Genomic DNA, 22,442 nt, shown 5'->3' with positions numbered 1-22,442 from the left:
TTGCAAGTGAGTGTGTGGACTCCAGATTGAAAGGAAACACTCCAGGGGTAATGTGCAAGCTGGACATTGAAAAAGCATACGATCATGTAAATTGGGGTTTCCTACTAAACACCTTGAGACAAATGGGTTTTGGAGAAAGATGGGTGGCATGGATAAAATTTTGCATAAGCACTGTGAGATTCTCCATTCTTGTAAATGGAGAACCGGTGGGTTTTTTCTCGTCAGGAAGGGGAATCAGACAAGGTGATCCTCTTTCACCCTTTTTATTTATCCTGGTAATGGAGGGATTTGATAGCTTGATAAGGATTGCTACTCAAAAAACAGGTGGATCAGAGGTTTCCAGATTAGTGGAAACAATGGTGATATTAAAGAGATTTGCCATCTACTTTATGCAGATGACACCGTGATTTTCTGTGAGCCACGGGAGGAGCAGTTTAGATTCATCAAACTAATTTTGTTGTTTTTTGAAGCTTGTACAGGTCTGAAAGTTAACTGGGGAAAGAGCAGTTTATATCCTATTAAGGATGTGACAAACTTCCAAAGTCTAGCTGACATTTTGGGCTACGGAGTGGGGAAATTGCCCACAACTTATTTGGGTATGCCTTTAGGTAATACACACAAAGACTCGAAGATATGGGACAACATAGTCGAGAAGACTGAAAAGAGACTAGCTAGATGGAAGGCTCAATACATTTCTTTTGGTGGCAGACACATTCTTATCAACTCTGTTCTAGACTCTCTCCCAACATATGTTATGTCTCTTTTTACTATACCGGCAAAAGTGGTTAAGAAATTGGACAAACTTAGGAGAGATTTCCTTTGGCATGGTTGCAAAGAGAACAAAGGCTACAATTTGGTCAAGTAGGCGACAGTTTTGCATAGAAAAGATAAAGGTGGCTTGGGCATCAGAGATTTGAGGAAGCATAACAACAGTCTTTTGATGAAATGGTTGTGGAGATACACTGAGGAGAGGCAAGCTTTGTGGAAAGATTTGATTAAATGTAAATATGGGGAGGATGGAATCTGGTGTAGTAACATAAGCACGGATGCTTATGGAGCGGGGGTTTGGAGACCTATTAGAAACTTATGGCCCAAGTTAGAAGCAAATTTACATATCAAGGTGGGGGATGGAAGGAGAACTAGATTCTGGTGGGATGTATGGATCAAACAAACCCCCCTAAAAGACCTGTTTCCTGATCTATTTATTTTGTGCACCAATTGTACAAGGTTGGAATCTCTATTTCAGAAGACTTCTAAATGATTGGGAAATAGAGAGAGTAGCCAAATTGTTGGAGAAAGTGGGGGATTTTGCAGGCACCAATACTGACAATGATGTTGTTAGATGGTCACACAGTAAGGATGGGATCTTCACAGTTGGCAGGGCATATAAAAAGGAGTGCAACTCACAAAGTAGCAGATACCAGAGTTCATGGAAAAATATCTGGAGGACTGCAGCACCAACAAAAGTTAAATGCTTTACTTGGCTGGTCATTAGAAAGGCATGCTTGACACATGAAGTCTTGAGGAAGAAAAGAAAGATCATACTTCCGTGGTGCTCTTTATGTGGAAAGACGGGGGAAACTAATAGTCACCTATTCTTACATTGTACTTTCACAGCAGAAATATGGTCCATGTTTCTCAACTATTTAGAAGTGAAATGGACTATGCCCGAACATACAACTGATTTACTTAGTTGTTGGATCAGGAGAGGAGGTAGCAAGAGACAAAAGACTTGGTGGAATTTGATTCCACATTGCATTTGGTGGACAGTGTGGAAGGAGAGGAATAGTAGGAATTTTGAAGATATATCCAATTCCATTCACAAGGTTAAATGGAATTGCATTGTATCTCTATATTTTTGGTGTAAAGAGATAGGATTAGAGGATTCAGATCAACTTTTAGAACTCTTAGGATCCTTGTAACTATTATGCTTTTTGTTCTTTTCTGAATTTTTTTAAAGGTCCCTAGCATATCCTTAATGCTGAAGAATACAATGTTTACCAATTCTCAAATAAAAAAGAAAATAGAGGCATAAGAGACAAGAAGTAGTAATAGAAAAGTAAGAATGAGAAATACAAAAATTGTAAAATAATAAAAATACTAAAAATAATACTAATACTACTAGCAAGGAGATAGCATGAAAGCAGAGATACAAGATACAATGGATAAAATATGGTGACAAAAACACAATTTTTTTCACACAATTGCTACATCTCATAAGAGATTTAATTCCATTGATCAATTGGAAGTTGATGGGAGCATGGTTACTGACCCTAAGGTGATCAAGAAGAATGCTTAGGCCTTAGAATTACTACCAGAACCTGTACAAGGAGCTGAAGCTTGGAGGCCTGAGTTGCAGCTTCATAAAGTACCAGTAATCCCTAGTGAAGAACAGGAATGGCTACAAAGACAATTTGAGGAGGATGAGATTCTAGATTCTATCAAATTGTGTGTGCAGAAGGCTCCTAGACCAAATGGCTGTCCAATGATGTTCTTTCAATCTTCTGGGAAATGCTGTAGGAAGATATCACAAAAACTATTAAATTCTTTCATTCCAACTAGGTTTTTGAAAAAAGTTTCACTGCCACCCTCATGGTTTTTATCCCAACGAAACTAGGTGTTGCTGTTCTGAAAGACAACATACCTATAAGTCTGATAGGTGGATATATAAAATCATTGTCAATTGCTAGCTGAAAGATTGAAGAAGGTGGTGAACAAGTTGGTCTACAAACATCAGATGGCTTCATAAAAGGCAGACAGATCATGAATGCTGCACTTATAGCCAATGAATTTATAAATTCAAGAATGAGAGGAGTAGAACCTGGTGTAGTGTGCAAACTTGATATTCAAAAAGCTTATGACCATGTAAATTTGAAATTCTTATCAACATCCTTAGACAAATGGGTTTTGGGCTTTTGGCAACAAGTGGTTGAGTTTGATTGAGTTTTGTATAAAAACAGGCACGTTTTCTGTTCTAGTAGATGGTGAACCTGTGTTTGTTTTCCATCAGAAAGGGGTCTCTTTTTGAGACAGGGTAATCTTCTATCTCCTTTCCTTTTTTATTTTGGCAATGGAAGGTATTAATAGCATAATGAGAATTGCGTTACTAAATAAGTGAATCGGGGATTTCAAATTGATGCAAAGATGGGCAGGAAAGGGAAATTTGTCATTTACATTATTATGCAGATGACAGAGTCAATTTTTTGTGAACCAGTTGCTAAACAAATCACCTACATCAGACTGAGGCTCGTAGTATTTGAAGCCTGTTGTGGGATTGAGGGTCAACTGGGCAAAACAGTATGTTCCCTATCAAGTTCCTCAGATTCATGAGTTGGCAAGCATTCTAGGCTGCCACATAACATGTCAGAAATCCAGAACCATGACCACCTAGATGGATTCCCCTCGGCTAGATGATTCCAGAACACTAATCAAAATCGAAATTGGATAATGGTTGCCCTTTCAAATCAGTGATTTAGGTTGAAGAACCCTAGAAATAAACTCTCTCAGTTCCTCATAATTTCTCCATGATTCTACCTAAACAATCTACTCATAATCACGCAATAAACTTAACTAATAGATTGGATCATTACCTTTATGTGTTGGGTCGAAAATCCCTATTTTTCTCCCTTTCTTTTCTTTTCTCTCACTTGCATTTTTTTTTTTGATGAAATAAGAAGGATATCATTAGCAAAAAGCATCAAGAAGATGCGAGCATTACAAAGAGATTATCAGCTCCCAGGAAGGCAAAAAAGCTATCACAACTATCAACATACATCTATGGAGCTAATAAATTCTAGGAAAGAATCAATAGTAATGACAGAGGAGTGGTTTACCCAACTAAAAAGTCTAATCAAACAATAGCCTTAAGAGAGGAAATGGGAGTTGGGATGCCATCAAAACATCTTTTGTTCCTCTCTATCCATAAACACCACAAAATACAAGCGGGAACCAAAGACCAGATCTTTTTGATGGACTTCCCTACTTTACAGGAACTCCAACACACAAAAGCCTCTCACAAAGTGCCTGGCATGGCCCAAGTCATACCAAAGAGAGAAAAGAACATGCTCCAAAGATCTGTGGCAACAATGCAATGAAGAAACAAGTGATTGATAGATTCTGGGTTGCATGAGCACATGTAGCATCTGTTGGCTAAATGAAACTTCCTCCTCATAAGATTATCTTGTGTCAAGCAAGAACCATTAAGACTAACCCAGCTGAAACATATCACTTTTGGAGGCATCTTAGTTCTCCAGATAAGTTTCCAGGGCCATAGATCAATAAGTGTCTTCCTTGAACTTAGATGTAAGTAGCCTTCTTTGACTAGCCATCCTTGTTGCTTCCCCAAGTGAGTCTATCCCTGCTTTGGCTGTGGACTGAGCTGGTCTGGATGGAGGCCATGAGGGCCATAAATTCTTCCAACTCCCAGTCATTTAGATTTCTCCTCAGAGTCACATTCCAAGTATTACCTTCCCAACACTGAGAGATGGTTGAGTCTGGATTGGAGGCAATCTGAAATATTCTTGGAAATACGTTCATAAGAGGGATGTTTCCCAGCCAAGTGTCTTTCCAAAACTGGATGTGCTCCCCACTTCCGACCTTGAGAGTAGCATTGCTGTAGAAGACCTCCCACAACTTCCTTATAGCTTTCCAGACCCCTGTACCATAAGGAATTGTGACTTCATTAGAGCACCAGTGACGAGTGCTACCAAATTTTTCTTGGATCACCTCCTTCCATAGACCAATTGTCTCCTGATTGTACCTCCAGTGCCACTTCATAAGCATACACTTGTTATGTAATGCCAGGTCTTTAATCCCTAAGCCTCCAAACTGCTTTGGCATGGTGATTTTGGCCCATTTCGCAAGGTGGAATTTGTGGTCCTTACTATTACCTTCCCAGAGGAAGTCTCTTCTAATCTTGTCAAGATGATTTTGCACCTTAGCTGGCATGGGGAAGAGGGACATAAAATACGTGGGAATACTATCCAAGACACTATTGATGAGTGTCACCCTGCCCCTAGTGAGAGATATTGTTGCTGCCAGGAAGCCAATCTTCTTTCAAACTTTTCCACAATACCACTCGAAGCCCCACCTGATTTGTAACTAAAAACCCAATGGTAACCCCAAATAAGTTGTGGGAAAAGATCCAATTGAGCAACACATGATGTCTGCCAAATTCTCCAAGTTAGGGACCTCATTGACAAGGTAGATAATACTTTTAGACATGTTAATGTGGAGTCCCGACATGGCTTCAAAAAGCATAAGAGTGAGGTTAAGGTACTGCACTTGGGATTTCTCAGCTTCACAGAAGATCAGTGTGTCGTCAGCAAACAAGAGATGTGATATAGAAATTGTTCGACCAGAACCATTGCCCACCATAAATCCTTCTAGCAAATGTAATTGTTTGGCCTTTTCTTTCATCCTACTTGCGTTTTCTTCTTTATGTTTTCCTGTGTTCTGCTTCTCTGCTTCTTCCAATTTCTGATTTTCTCACATTTATTATTTATAGCTCCATGGCTTTTTTTTTCCTTCCCCCATTCTGGGCTTGACCTACTTTTTTTTCTTCTTAATTCATTTTCTTTTATATAAATTATCAAATAACCCTTAATATATGGGTTATTACATTCTCCCCCACTTAAAATAACGTTCGTCCGCAAACGTGGCCAAAACTTTTTGAACTGTCAAAATATGAACGCTCACCATGCATGTCCCACTTGTACTCTTAAGTAGTCTTCCGTAGTAGATAATTATGGCAACTTCCTCAAAAGCGCAATTCTCATTTACCTACACTATCTTAGTAAAATAACATGAGTCGAGTCATAAATGTATTCGCGGAAAGTATATACAAATATAACATGTACTTCTGGTAGCATAACAAGTCTTTAGCTACGTCAACAACGTATTACCCAAAACCTTATCGGCCATATGCTTGAACAACAGCTCATCCTTCTTTCAATATCTCACACAATAGCACTAAAAGCAGTATGGCCATATGCTGGAACACCAGTTTATCCTTCCTCGCAGAAGAGCTGGCTGAGGAAAAGCATTTGTTTTATGTTTGTCCTAGAACATTACACTAGACTGTACAGGATAAGGATCTGAGATCTCTTGACCCATATGAACCAGATGATACAAAGCAGCAGCTAAACTATTAATGAATATTTAGGTTTCTCAGATGATTAGTGGAACTGGTTGTTCCATGTAGGTGCCATGACCCAAAGTTCAATTCTATGTGATTTATATGCCTATATCTTTTAATCTTCTAGTGGTCCTTTCAATTTAGAAAAACCCATTGTGTTTTATTGATCATATTGTTTTTTGTCGTTTCTTACAATGTGCTTTCTAAAGAATAAGAATTGAGGGATGATAAATCATTCTGGTTATTGCCAGAAAATATGAAGCCACTCATGAATAAGTTGGTAAATTTATGGACGAGAATTTCTTATAGACTTTGCTAACTAAGATATTTTGATAATATTACCCTTTGGGGTGGCCCAGTTGTTTGGGCTTGGGACTTCCATGTTGGAGGTCTCAAGTTCGAAACCCTTGCCAGCGAAAGCAAGGGGTTTGCTTTCTGGGTCGAGCTCGTCGCACCGGGCTTGCCTAGTGCAGGTTACCTCTCCTATGTGGTTTGCGAGCTATTGCATAGGAGCGGGGGTTTTACCCTGTGCATACCCAAAGGGTAGCGGCCGTGGGTTTCCCTTGTTATAAAAAAAAGAAGATATTTTGATAATATTGATTACTTAGAAGAATATAATATTAAAATGGTAAAGAGGACATAGTATTTTTTTTAACAATAAACATAAATAGGTTAAAAGAATTGTTACAAAATATTAAAATAAGGGAGGTACATGTAATATCGTAAACCACAAGGAATGTCAGTGTTACGGAATGAAAAACCTAAAGTGAGGTCTTCGAAATTATCCCTAGAATGTTTTAGCCTTTTTTTTTGTTTAGGGTGGGTGGGGGATCATACCTGTTCCTTTTTTCATTACCAAAATTAAAATGTTTTATTTTGTATGTGCAGCAAATTCAGCGATATTTATGATGAAGAGTTTTTTGTTAAAACCCTAGCAAATGATGTAAGGGTGGTGGACAAGGTTCCTGGTCTTATTATGGAACGGTTTGATTACAATATGACCAATGTGTACAACTTCAGGATCAAGGCATTGTCCTCTGTTTCGTACTACCGGGGGACAGTTCTTCCTAAGATGGTTGAAGAACAGTGAGCTTCTCTATATCTTTTGCTTTCTTTGTCTCTCCTATTCCCTCCTGGTTTGAACTGCTTCCATTAAGTAACTGTACTAACAGATAACTCTCACCTATAAGAGATCACTTCTCTGTGGTAAAAGCTGTCAGTGCTAAATATCGAAAACTCATTATAATTCCTAGTTTGGAAATTTTTAAGAAAGTTAACATTTTATAGACAAAATACACCAATAGTGTATTTCAGTAGTAATTACATCAGGAGTTTAAAGTTAGCAAAACCAAAAATATCTATCGCCTATACTCATCCTAAACTATCTAAAAAGTGAGTAATATCCTCCACCTTTATGGGGAATACATTGTTACACCAAAAATAAAAGGTTATATGGCATGACATCAATTTTGGAAATTGTCACATAATTAGTTTAATTATAATGAACTGCGTGCCTCTTTTTTTTGTACTGTCCTTCCCCCCTTTGATTTCCACTTCTACATCAACTTTACGCTGATAGATTATGCCCAAAAGTTATTGCTACGGGAGCCTGTGATACTTCTTTATGTCTGTCTCATCCTCTTGTAATGACAGAAAGAATGGATGCATCTCACGACGCAAAATTGAGGCCATCGCCAGCGTGTGAAGGTGTTAAAATTGTGTATATATTATTATGTAAATCACTTAGGTTTATTAGGAAATGATTTCTTGATATTAGGAAATTATTGATTCGTCTTTCGGTTTAGGATATGTAAAGGTTGCTATTGAAACACCCATTGTATTGAAGGGAAGAAAACCAAGTTTTTCTTTCAATGTTTTCTTCCTTTCTTATTCTTTCACATGGTATCAGAGTTCGTGGTGATTGCTCTCTGCAAATTTACCAGCAACTTCACAAAAGAGAATATTGTTGCCCTCCGGCTACTGTCAGGTCACATTATTATCTTCATGAGTTCTGTGCAAAATTCAGCACCACCACTATGCCCAGGATACTCCGGCGAGCAAACCCGGACCATCCAAGTCCATATCGGAGCCACCACACATCACTAGCAGTATAGACTCCGGTGACGCTTTAGACATGTGTGCTGGGTGCGTAATGCCTTTTCTAGCCACCCTTTGAAGCAGATCTCCTCCTTGGGGATTCGGCCAATCATACCAATCCCACTAATATAATGTTTTGTAATTTCAGTTCACCGGAATCCTACTTTGGCGATTTCAATTGTCTTTTCCAGCATATTTCCCTCTTTTGGCACTTTCCGGACTTCAGATTCTGTCCTTTGAGTCTCCTATCTTTTTGGAATCCACCCCAGGTATTTTATGTGAACTCGGGCGACCAAGTCACTATTTCAATCAATCTAGATTTTCTGGCGACACCTCTTCATTACACTTGGGGTTCAACTGAAGCGTATGGTTCACCAGATTCAGCTTTAAAATTTCCTCCCTCTTCTGTCCTTTAAAATAAGCAGTTCCTGGGTTCCTTGCTCTTGATTGTTTATGTTGATTCTCTTGCATAACTTTGAGAAAATTTGATCCAGTACTTTGAATGGTCAGATGGTTTCTGTACCTGAATATATTCAGTTCCTTTGGCATAAGATACGTAAGTAGACATCCTCTGAGAGAGCTTATGTTGTTCAGACCAGTAACACTGTCGCTTGTGTTTCTCAACCTTCTTCTATCAGTCTTTGGGTCATCAATTATGGTGCATCTGTGTCACAGCCCGAAATCGGATCTTGATGGCGCTTACCATAAACCCCCAATAGGCAAGCCAAATCCAACAACAATTGGTAAAATAAAACTAAAATTTTCTAACCAGAAGCAATAACAAGATAAGAGAAGGGCCATAGCATAGATATGTACATAATGGTACCAAATATACAATAAGGCCAAAAAGAGGCCAGGAAAGACAAATATATATAAGAACCAAACCTCGGGCCTGGTATCACTGGTACAAGAGCATCTAAAGTACAAGAGTAGAACTATATACAACCCGTCTATCTAAACAAAATACAAAATAAATAGACAGTAAAAGAGAGAGGAAGCAACAAGTTTTCGAACGCCAAAAGCTCGCCACGATCCAAACAACGACGACCTCGGAAGATCAAGAGTCAACCAGGGTGGCTCGTACTAGGTACTAGATCAAAAAAAGATGTAGAAGTGTAGTATGAGTACCAAAACACGGGGGGTACTCAATAGGCATCATAGATCGACTGAGCTCAAATAGAAAACCATATAAATATAAAAGGCACAATAGTGCTAACACCTGTGTTACTTGGACTCTCCAAAATTGTTGCCGCACCCGAGTCAGATTCTCCAAAATGTACTACTTTTAGAGTATCCGACACACACCCATTGACATTTTTGAAGAGTCCGAGCAACATAGGCTAACACTATGGATTAGAGTCAACTAGAATCATACTCCAAAGCATTGATAGTGAAGAAACCAATAATTAGGGATAATTCAAACTTAAAGCAAGTCATCCACAAGCAAACATACAATGTGAAATGATGCAATGAATATGTGGCCAATGCATAAAAGTAAGAAGTTTTGGAATCACCTCGCCGGCCGCCTTATAGGCTCCTTGAAACATTCCGTAGACCTATCGGAGCTCAACTGCATATGCAATAAATGTAAAGCCCATAATTGCATCCGCGGGTCGTCGGAGCTCATCTACATATGCAAAAAGGCAGAAAAGTGAAACCCAAAATCATCCCCCGGGCTCACTATAGAGAGTAAAACTGTCCATCCCTCAACAGAACTTCGGAAATCAGTGAATGTAGCACAACTCTCTTTCACAAGTCCGAAATCTTATAAAATAATTCAATCCTCCATAAAAGCTCATGTTTCAATAGTAAAATTAGTAAATTTAAGTAACATCTCTATGAACTCAAATCCCAAGAAAATGATAACAATCTCTCATAAAACTCCATTCTTCCCTAATAAACCAACAACATGCTCCCTTGGGGCCCAAATCAAGTAAAATCTGAGGTAGATTAGTTTCAAAATAGAAAATCCATATTTTCTCATCTCAATACATGGTCAAATGCAGATGCCAAGTGCACGAATGCATGCCAATCATAATCAAACCATTCACAATACATTCATATTACACAAACCATTAGCGTAAATACCCTTCACAACACAATCCTAATAACTTGGAACTCCAGCCAGTTCTACTCCAAGGCATCTGACCCACAATCACAATAACATACTTAAAGCTCAAAAATATCAAAATAAACACGCAATCATACTAAAAAGCAACCAATGCATCTAAAATTAAGTTTAAACATCCTAAAAACATTCTATGGATATTACAAAACCAATCAAAGGCTAAAATCAATCAAAACTAAGGCTTAAAGCTAAACTGCAGTCTAAAGTCCGGAAAATGGCCAAAATATAACTAAGGATCATACAAGCCCAATAGGTCACCCTACAATCTTCTTAACGATTATGCAACCCCATTTATATAGAAACTAACTAAGCTAAGTCTAAAGAAGGAAGCCGTAACCTACCTCAAAGAGGAAACCAAACTTGAACAGCTATTCAAGAGCTTTTCCCTTTCGAAGGGGACTTGAACGTTGCCAAGCTATAAAAAAACAAAAGCTACACGTCAGTACAAGACTAACGATACCCATATCAATTTCGTGAAATTTGGACCGAAAAATGCGTCAAAATTTGACCCTCAGACTATGACAGCAAAACGGAAAACTAACTACGTCATTATGTCTCTCTGAGGTAAGGATTACACGCCCTAAGGTTGGGTGAAGACGGAAATGTAATTGGACATCCAATTGTCCATAAAGCTTACTTTAAGAATTGAAAATCAAGGATTTTGAGATTCCAATCAAGAATAAATTGCGGAATCGAAGCTAGAATAAGCAATAGAAAGTCAAAGGGAGGAGAATTACCTTTGAATTAATATAAATGGACACGAAATGAGCAATGTCACCTCAAGTCGAGCTCTTCAATGGAGGATATTAAGTTCACTGACTTGGAGAAATGAGAGAAGAAATAACTAAAAATACTCGGTGATCACCGCCCTGGCAGACTAGAGGGCGCCAGAGCAACGCCACTGTAGCAAAGAAGGACCCGCAGGAGCGGAGGTCAACGGAAACCTCTAGCTCCACGTGAGTAGATAGATACCAAAAGGTGCGAGAAAACTGCGCTGCGGCGGTCACCAGCCTGCGCTAGAGCAGCTGGCTCACCGCAGGAGCGGCTATATCAACAACTTGGGATAAAAATCCTAAGTTCCGAATGAACCTTCAAGATTATTTCGGGGTCCTATGAACGCAAACCAGATATGCTACCTAACCAGAAACAAAATTCTGGACTCAACAAAATTGCTGAAACAACCAACAGAGGTCATCTCGACAAACTGTTGACCCAAGTCAACACTACAACCAAACACACTAAAACCAACAAAACACAAGAACCTCCAACTCAACCCGATCATTATGGGATCCGAACCAAAGGTCTTGCTATACCAAACTCAATGTTTCGGAGCTAACAACACTGACAGAAATCTCATTCGAGCTCGTTTACCAGTAATGTCGACTGAAGTCAATTCTTTTAACATAAAAGCTGCAAAATGGGGAAAACTCACACATCTCTCCTGACCACCTCGAGAAGCACGCCACCCATCGCAACATATCAAACTCACAACATAGAAGCTACGAGGGGGCAAAATAGTAAAAGCACAGAGAAACAAAGAAATGACCATGAGGGTCATTATAATTCAATCACATCTCTGATGGTAAATCTCTTTTCTTTACTATTTATCCACAAATCATGGCTACCAAAATACGTCAAGCTAGTCCACTTCCTTTCTTAAGTTTGAATTCAGTACAGGGCAGTTGATTGGCACCATACATGAATTATATGAACTTTATTACCATATTTTCCCTAAATCACCATCGCCCACAACTTGTCCCATTGCCGATTCACTTGATTTATTACATAGGTGGTTGGTACATCCAGAATCTCGAAGCTTCAAAAAATTGTACTTGGTTTCCTATAATTGCCAATTTTACTGTGTCATGTCAACTCGATAAGCAGATCCGTTCCCCTTTCCCTCGATGTCCTAAATATCGGGCAAATTCTCTTTCACTTTAGTTTATATAAATGTTGGGGGGTCCTAGTCAAAGAAGTTCTACTATGATATTCCGCTATTTTGTTAGTTTTATTAATGATTTTTCGTGGCACTTGGATATTCTTAATGAAAAATCAATCAGAGTTGTTTTCCATTTTTCAGGCTTTCCATGCTGAAATCCAAAATCAATTTGGGGCTTCTATCTATGCATTTCGTATTGATATACACCATAATACTTATCTTTTTAATTTTAGCAGTTTATGAATTTTTGTAGGATTATTCATCAACCGTCTTGTCCATACACATCTCAACAAGATGGGGATAGTTGGGAGGAAGAATAAGCATCTCATTGAGATCGCTCTCACCCTACTCATACAATCTCATGTTCCATTGCGTGTTTGGGATGCAATTCTCACATCCTCTTATCTTGTTAATGATTGCCTCCCTCAGCTATCAAGGATCAAGTGCCACATTCTATTCAGTTCCTCTTCCTACCTTTGTTTTCTCTTCCACCATGTATCTGCGGTAGCACGTGCTGTTAAGACCCGAAAACTCTTGCCATGATGACATCTACTATCACCCGCTAGTAGGTAAGCCAACCCCTAATCCAGAACGACAAGTAACAAACATACATGGTAGAAACAATAAATAATAGGAGATACAAATATAACATAAAGGAGCATTGGAAGATAATATAAAAACCAACATAGCATGAATAAAGATCCACCCCAAAACTTGGGTAGTCATGTACAAAGTTGCTACACAGAGTACAAGTCCCGAAAGTAGACCAAAAATATACAAACTTGTTTCAAAATGCAAAAAACTAGTCAAGCTATATAGAAGGAGACATGTATGATCCAAAACGTCGTAAGCTAACCCTCATCTCCGAGTCGTGTCGACCATGCTTCTAGCCTAAAATGTTGACCAAGGTCAAACTTAGGCCATAACTTGTTAGTTAAAACATAGGCCAACCCAACTCCAATATGAAAGCAATAACAAAAGATAAAATTTTTAAAGCTTCAAAATAGTCAGATACTAGCTCAAGGATGTATATAAAAATTCAACACACTCAAAACAATAGATACCAACTCAAAGTTTATAAAAATACAATGACATACTATTTACTCTTATTTGGAAGATTCTCTAGTCGACAACCATCACTATGAGCAACGTGATGATACAAAGTCTCTCCCACGCTGCCAGAACTGTCCTATACCTTGTCGGGGTCCTCAACTAAGTGCATCCACAAAGCTCTGCCCGAAGGTACTTAAGATTCATCTAAAAAGTATGATCTTGACCCATGTTGGCATACATGGTTTATGAGAAATGTGAGTTGTCTGAACTCATCCCCATGTCGGTGCTCAATACAACTCCCAATAATATATACTTATGCTCAAATGTGTAAAACATACTCTTTCTGTAGTTTGAGATAGTTGCTCAAACTATCCTCTTAAAAGAGGTAACTACTCTGAAATATCTTTGAACTCATAAACTCTTTTTAGAAATCAAAGTTTCTCTTTTCTCAACGTAAAAATGATACATTTGGGAATACTTAGTTCCCTTAAACTTTAATCAAAAATGTCTCTTTAAACTTTCCCTAAAACCCAGTTTAAAACACAATGATTGGCTTTCAAATCAAGACTTATAACTCAAAATACCGTTCATGCTGAAATATAGACATGAACGAATCAACTCAAGGATCTCAATAAGATTATAGAAAACTCAGTACTCAGAACTCAAGAACTTAAAACTTAGAATTCAATGATACTACTCATCTAAAAAATACTCAATTCATAGGGTTCATGCATAATTATGACATGAACGACTCAACTAAAGGATCTCAATAACAATATAGAAACTCATGAATACAACTCTTCTCATTCGCATACTCATTTACTCAAGACTTAGCTCAAATCTAGTTAATTGCAAAAGACTTCTCAAAATGACTCAAAAGGACCTCTTGAACTTTCATCTTAACTTTACTTTAATTTGAAATGTAAATTACGAGATGTGATTAGGATATGTAGGATCTCTCAAGGATCAATGAAGACTTTAACAGTTAATATCAAAAAGAGAACGAAGACACGATTCAAAGGAACACCGACGCGACGCAGAGAGGTAATTAAATTTTTGCTCGCGAAAAGACTTTCGAGACAGATGACTCCGTATCCTCTCCGCGTTGCGGAGAGGGGGTGTTCGATTGAAGATGGAAATTTCAAGCGTCTCTGCGACGCGGACTTGGACGTGAATATTTGGCCCTTTTTTTTTCTTCTTCTCCCAAACTCACTCTAATTCATAAACCCAATGCAATTTCATTGAAATCTCACTCAAATTCTATAAAAAAACAACACTCATTCGCAAGACCCTTACCTCAAAAACTCAAAACATCCATTTGTTAAAGAATAGAAGCTAAAACTCAAGAACTTCTCAAGAATCTCAATACAAACGATTTCAAGAACAAACTCACGAATGAAATTTCAAGATTGACGTGAGAGCGAACAAACCCAACACTATGAGAAGCTTACATACCTGGAAGAACTATGTTCTTGAAGAAACTTGAAGGAAAATCTTGGAAGATGAACCCTAGCCTTGGAGTTTCTTGAAGTTCTTGAGCGTAGAAATTTAGGAGTGAATGAGAGGGTTTGGTCATGAAAACTGATTTTTCTTCACGTTTAAGGTAATTTAGATTACTTCCTAAGGGTTTTTAGGACTAAAATACCCTTAAAGAAATAAATAAAACGAGTTGGACGTCGAGATAGTTTTCCAGCGGACACTGAGGTCCGTATTCACTCCGTAATGCGAAGCCATCGCGGAGATGCTGCCAGGTTAGAGCATCTCTAGTAAATCAGTCATAACTTTTTACTCAAAACTCTGATTGAGGCAAACTTGGTGGCGTTGGAAAGAGGACTCGAAGACCTTCAATTTGATAGGTCATGGACCACTAACTCTTTATGTGCTAAAATATATGGTCTTCTGAAGTTGACCAAAAATTAGAAACTGATGGGTGACTCGAACAAATTTTTCTACTTAGTCTTTTTTTGAAACTCGAGGTGTTACACCTAGTGACCTTAACACCTAAGAAAATTTAGAATCACTCGGTAAAATCTTATTCACAAGGAAGAATGGTTCGAGTCTTGACTTAAAAATTTTCGGGGTGTTACATTATCTTCCTCTTGGGATCATTCGTCCTCGTGTATGAGCATAGGTCGTAGACAAAATTCTGATATATGAGACATCAACCCAATGTTGAAACGACTGTCTTTGAGGGATACGCTGGAGTATGAATGGATCAATATGCCACTTTAACTCTTTCTGAAGACATCACTATCTCATTCTCAACACTTGACTTGATTTCTCATCTTATCATCTCACCCTTAGGTCTGAAACTGATACTTTAAAGCTATGGATCTATTCCATCATCTCTAAAGTAGTCTACATTCAATTTACTCTAACACTCAGGAAAGTCTAATTCCATGTCTACTAAACTCTCCATATCCAAGTACTAAGATTCCCTTTGCGACCTCTTTTTAAGATGCTTCTCTTAACCTCTTTTCATTGGCTTATAATGCTGTGTCATCTAACTCTTAAGGTAAAAAATAATGCTTACATTAGCCTATTCCATATGACAACTCAATTATGCTATCTAGGCATACGTGAACACGATAAACTTAATTATAACCTCATCTGACTACTTACAATCTCGGGTACACCACTTAATACTCTTGTTAATCAGTGACTTAGTCATACCTCATTTCTCTCATCTAAAAGTCAGAATCTCACACTTGTACCACTCCTATTCGTTGCAGGTAACATCGTACTTCCTCACCTACTCTATGTCGAGTCTACGAGATCAGATCTCAAAACTAACATCATCACCCTCATGTTGCCATCATTTTTTCACAACACTCATCTCAAATTCAAAGCTTAGTGTGTAGTACTAAACACATATATCAATATAATTGCTCACATACTATACTAACTTCCGACTACTAGATAAAATTAAGAGACACTCTCCCACTAAGACCTCATGACGAGTAGTAAATCTTTATCTCTCAGTCTACATACTTACATATTACTCTCACATTCCACTTCACAACTTAAGTACTATTTACCCACTTACTATACATTATTTCTTAATTAGTTCTGTAATCCTCTAAATACTATGGGGCTCTCCTTTCAAAAATCATAAGCCTAGCTTAGAGCTATCACCTCATGAATACTCCTGCTCTTCTATTCAACACCTACACTTGGTCGTTACTAACACAATGACACCTCATCATAAACTCATTTCTAGTTAAAGTATACTCTAACTCATCCATACTAGTAACTCTTACTCAACTTTCTATCATGAAATCTACACTAACTCATCACTTCTTAGTCTACAAAGAGAACTCCTCATTTATAACTTATTGGATGCATGACTGCAACAACATAATTTTCCTCATCGCTATATCCCTTTCTTAGATACTATACCTCTACATGCATTCTTCTAACTCTGGGCATTACTACTACTGCTTATGACATCGTAACTCATACTATCTTTTCGGGTGAAAATACTACCCAAGCTCTAAAACACACTTTCTCATGAGGGTCTCAACTGAAACAAGGTTTAGAGAAGAGAGTCTGAGAGTACATCTCGTTTTTAGCTCGAATGCAAGATTCATATGAATAAGAGTGCATCTTTTGAATCTCAACACTTAAGCTCACTCACAAACCTTTCTCAAGATTTGTGCTGAGAGTAACTCATCGATAAGGATCTAACTTTGCTTTTCAACCACCTTTGTATGAGGGGTAGTCGAATGGATATAAGAACACACGAGTTAGAATAAGTTCATTATGACATAATTCTATCACACGATTTAGAGTATGGAAAAGGGAACTTTTCTTAAATATTTGCGGTCTCTCATTTATAGAAGTGGGGCCGTCACAACCATAAACAAGATCCTACCGACATTACTTCATAGACACTCTAGGACACTTGAACTCTGTGCACTGATTCCAAGTTTGTCATGACTCGCGCCTACACCCTGCACATGGCCAACACTCAAGAACCATTGCTGGTCCCCAAGCGAACCCTTATCGTGGTTGACTCCAAGTGAAAAACTAATTCGAGCAATAATAGACTTAAAGCTGAATTAAATTCATTAAACTCAAATACTCAACTTTATAAAGTCTGGAAAATACTCAATAGAATTACTTATAGTTTGTAAAACAACTCAAAAGAAAATACATACTGAAAGACTCCTCAACTTAACTATCTATGAAGCCTTTACTATTACGGAAATATATTGGACAAGACTCACGATATCTCAAAACAACTAAACTGAAAGTAAATGTGAAGTCCTCCAGAATACAATGAGGCTCACCAAAAGCTAACTGTAGAGTGATCTCAACGAATGCGCCTGTTGATAATCTTGAACACTTGTATTTGCATCATAAAAAAATGCAGGTTGAATGACATCAGTACATTGAATATACGAGTATACAAGGAGAACTAAAACATAGCTAACTGAAGTGATAACATGGGAAGACCATACTCACCTCAACTCAACTCCAATATGAAAACAATACTAAAAGATAAAATGTTTAAAGCTTCAAAATAAACAGATACTAACTCAAGGATGTATATAAAAATACAATAAACTCAAAACAGTAGATACCAACTCAAAATGTATAAAAATACAATGACATACTATTTACTCTTATTTGGGAGATTCCCTAACTGACAACTATCACTATGAGCAACGTGATGATACAACGTTTCACCCACACTGCCAAAATTGTTCTATACCTTGTCGGGGTATGGAACACCTCAACTAAGTGGTCTACTAAGTGCTGCCCGAAGGCACTTAGGATTCATCTAAAAATTATGATCTTGTACCCATGTTGGCATACATGGTTTATGAGAAATGTGAGTTGTCTGAACTCATCCCCATGTCGGTGCTCAATACAACTCCCAATAATATATACTTATGCTCAAATGTGTGAAGCATACTAGTTCTCTAGTTTGAGATAAATTGCTCAAACTATCCTCTTAAAAGAAGTAACTTCTCTGAAATATTTTTGAACTCAACTCTTTTTAGAAATCAAAGTTTCTCTTTTCTCAATGTAAAAATGATACATTTGGGAATACTTAGTTCCCTTAAACTTTAATCAAAACTGTCTCTTTAAACTTTTCCTCAAAACTCAGTTTAAAACACAATGATTGGCTTTCATAGACTCTCAAGACTTGGAACTCAAAATAGAGTTCATGCTGAAATATAGACATGAACGAATCAACTCAAAGATCTCAATAACATTATTGAAAATTCAGTACTCAGAACTCAAGAACTCAGAATTCAGAACTCAATGATACTACTCATCTAAAAAATACTCAATTCATAGGGTTCATGCAGAATTATGGACATGAACGGCTCAACTCAAGGATCTCAATTACAATATAGAAACGCATGAATACAACTCTTCTCATTCTCATACTCATGTACTCAAGACTTAACTCAAATCTATAGTTAATTGCAAGACTTCTCAAAATGACTCAAAAGGACCTCTTGACCTTTCATCTTAACTTTACTTTAATTTGAAATGTAAATTACGATATGTGGTTAGGATATGTAGGATCTCTCAAGGATCAATGAAGACTTTAAGAGTTAATATCAAGAAGAGAACGAAGACACGATTCAAAGGAACACTAGCGCGACACATAGAGGTAATTAAATTTTTGCTCGCAAAAAGACTTTCGATACAGAAGACTCCGTATCCTCTCCGCGACGCGGAGAGGGGGTGTTCGACTGAAGATTGAAATTTCAAGCGTCTCTGCGACGCGGACCTGGACGTGAATATTTGGCCATCTTTTTTTTCTTCTCCCAAACTCAAGCTAATTCATAAACCCAATGCAATTTCATTGAAATCTCACTCAAATTCTACCAAAAAACACCACTTATTCGCAAGACCCTCACCTCAAGAACTCAAAACATCCATTTGTTAAAGAATAGAAACTAAAATTCAAGAACTTCTCAAGAATCTCAATACAAACGATTTCAAGAACGAATTTACAAATGAAATTTCATGATTGGCGTGAGGGCGAAGAAATCCAACACTCTGAGAAGGTTACATACTTGGAAGAACAATGTTCTTGAAGAAAATTGAAGGAAAATGTTGGATGAACCCTAGGCTTAGCGTTTCTTGAAGTTCTTGAGCGTAGAAATTTAGGAGTGAATGAGAGGGTTAGGTTATGAAAACTAATTTTTCTACACGTTTAGAGTAATTTAGATGACTTCCTAAGGGTTTTTAGGACTAAAATACCCTTAAAGAAATAAATAAAACGAGTTGGAAGTCGGGATTTTTTTCTAGCGACCAGTGAGGTCCGTATTCAGACCGTAACGCGGAGCCATCGCGGAGCTGCTACCAGGTTAGAGCGTCTAGTAAATCAGTCATAACTTTTTACTAAGAACTCTGATCGAGGCAAACTTGGTAGCGTTGGGAAGAGGACTCGAAGACCTTCAATTTGATAGGTCATGGACCCAGTGTTTTGGACGGCGAGAGGCGACAAGGGCCTGCCTCGCCACGCGGCGAGGCGAGCGGCGAGGCGATCGCCTTTTTGAATCAAGGCGCCAATTAATACCAAAAATTAAAAATATTTAATTGCATATATAAATATCCAAAATCTCAATAGCAATAACATATATTAGCAAATATTTCAATTCAAAAACAAAAAGTAGATACTAAAAGTCTAGAACTTTAAAGACCCAATAATTCAAAAGATAATACTAGAACTCTAAAAGTCTATTCTTCTTCAAAACTATCCAATTCTTGAAGATCAACATCCTCTACATAATTATATTGCTCCTCATCTTCTTCCTCCTCGTAGTCTTCATCAATTAGTGTTCGAGTCCTACTTGAAGTTGAACTTGTAGATGAAGTTTCTACTCCTTTGCCCTTGTCAAGTGCTCTTGATCTTGAAGAAAGTTCCCTAAGATGATAGATACTCTCATCAGCTCCAATTGCCGTAGCAACACTACCCCAAGTAAGATCATCATCCTCATATACTAGTTCATCTTCTTGATCTTCGGGGCATCCAACTAACCATTCATTTGAATCATCAATGTTATCCAAGCGAATTGGATCAATGAGATCACGAGCATCATAACGACGTTTCAATGTTCTATTGTACTTAATGTACACTAGATCATTGAGACGCGATAGTGCAAGCCTATTCCTCTTCTTAGAATGAATCTACACATAAGTTACAAATATTAACTAATAGATATTGATAATAATATAATATGGAAATTAGGATATAATTTTTTTACTTACGTGTTCAAACACACTCCAATTTCGCTCACATCCGGATGAGCTACAAGTTAGGCTTAATACTTTCATGGCAAACTTTTGCAAGTTTGGTGTTTCACTACCAAATAGTGACCACCATTCCACTATAATAAAATAAATTTAGAGGTTAATGAGTGTAAATAAGTTGAATAATTTAAGTAAGAGCTAAATCAACTCACTTACCCGGTGACCTTGTGTCTCTAGCTCTTTTAGCCAGACCACAACCAAATAGTCCATTCGCCATTTTGTACCTAGGAAGCTCAGCGACTAGTAAATCTTGTATTGTTGTATCGGGGATCATCTTCTCAACACATGCATAATACTCGGTCCACAGACTCTGTAGTAAAGTTCCCTCTTCTTGAGCTTTATAATACAATCCTGGGTTCAAAACATGGCCTGCAGCATGCAAAGGCCGATGGAGTTGGTCTGACCACCTTGCATCAATAATTTCAAACACTTTCTCATATTGCTTCTTAATTCCACGAAAACCCCGTTCAATAGTTTCTTTGGCTCTATCCATTGCTTCATAAATATAGCCCATTGGTGGTTTTTTCATCCCATCCACCAAACGAAGCACTTTTGTCAAAGGGCCACAAACTGTAAGTGCTCGAACAACATCATCCCAAAAGTGGGCAGAAATAATAAGATTGGCAACTTCTTTCCCCAAAGTTTCCTTTGCAAATTTACTTGAAGTCCATTCGGTTGAGAGGACTAAAGTTCTCAAGTTTTTTCTTTGTATGTACATAGCTCTCAAAGTTAAGAAGGCCGTTGCAAATCTTGTCTTGGCCGGTTTCACCAAATTTCTTTCCTTGGTGAATTTTCTCATCAAGTTTAACAACAATGGCCTTTGACTAATGTAAGAATGGATTCTGATGGCCTTCTTAAAAACTGTTAAGGTAAGATTATAGTAATTAGTAGCTAATAAGTATTAAATATTGACTATAAAGAAAGTTAGAGGATATGAGAGTGATATTACCGGAAGCATATGGCTTAACCTTGAATATGTCACCAAACATCAAGTTGATGCAATGAGCGGCACATGGAGTCCAATAAATGTGTGGGTATGCACCCATCATCATGCTTCCCGCTTTAACATTCTCACTAGCATTATCAGTTACAATTTGTACAACATTTTCCGGTCCAATTCTTTCAATAGTGCTTTCAAACAACTTGTACATTTTGGTGGAATCGGTAGATTCATTGCTAGCATTGACAGAACCAAGAAATACACTACCGATTGGAGAATTCACCAAAATATTGATGATCATTTTACCATTTCGTGCCGTCCATTTGTCCATCATAATGGAACATCCAAACTTTGTCCATTGCACTTTATGCTCATCAACGATTTTTTCCACTTTCTCCACCTCTTTTTTTAGGTGAGTAACTCTAACTTCATGAAATGTAGGAGGCTTCATTCCGGGGCCATGTTGTCCTACTGTCTCAATAAATTTATCAAATGATTTGTGATTGACACAATTAAAAGGGAGCCCCGCATCATACATCCATATCGCGAAAGCACTTACCGCACGCTCTCTTAGAATTTTCTTTGTTTCATCAATTCCTCCTCCTTTTTCAAAGCCTCCTTTTTGTGTTGATTTATGCGGAAAATAGAGATTCATAGGGCCTTTCGTCACATTCCGCGCGGTGGATGATGCACCTCCACTAGAAGATATCTTTGGAGTTTTGGAGGGAGGCATCATTTCCGCATATTCATCCATATCATCAACATCATCAATATCAATATATTCTTCCGGCTGCCTCACTTGAAATTTGGGATTATTAGCGATTTTATTTTGCATATAAGCCCTTACTTCTTCTCTAATCTCCGACGG

The 22,442-nt window shown here is 37.8% G+C and overlaps 1 protein-coding gene across 2 annotated transcripts in view; it reads left to right on the top strand.

Annotated features, from left to right (window-relative positions):
- The window catches only part of LOC125828350 (protein ESMERALDA 1-like), a 57,419-nt gene that overhangs the window by 15,146 nt on the left and 19,831 nt on the right, over positions 1–22,442 (top strand). For both annotated transcript variants that reach the window (XR_007443043.1, XM_049507661.1), the window contains exon 5: positions 7,025–7,222. Coding sequence is in view for 1 of the 2 variants with exons in the window: in XM_049507661.1 (XP_049363618.1) it covers positions 7,025–7,222 (198 nt within the window). In the remaining variant the exon portion in view is untranslated. The remainder of the gene's footprint in view (positions 1–7,024; positions 7,223–22,442) is intronic.

This window comes from Solanum verrucosum, unplaced genomic scaffold (genome assembly GCF_900185275.1).
Source record: "Solanum verrucosum unplaced genomic scaffold, falcon-dt-bn FXZP01000048.1, whole genome shotgun sequence".
NCBI classification, from domain to species: Eukaryota; Viridiplantae; Streptophyta; class Magnoliopsida; order Solanales; family Solanaceae; genus Solanum; species Solanum verrucosum.
The sequence above is the reverse complement of the archived record's forward strand: the minus strand, read 5'-3'. Positions and strand labels throughout refer to the sequence as shown.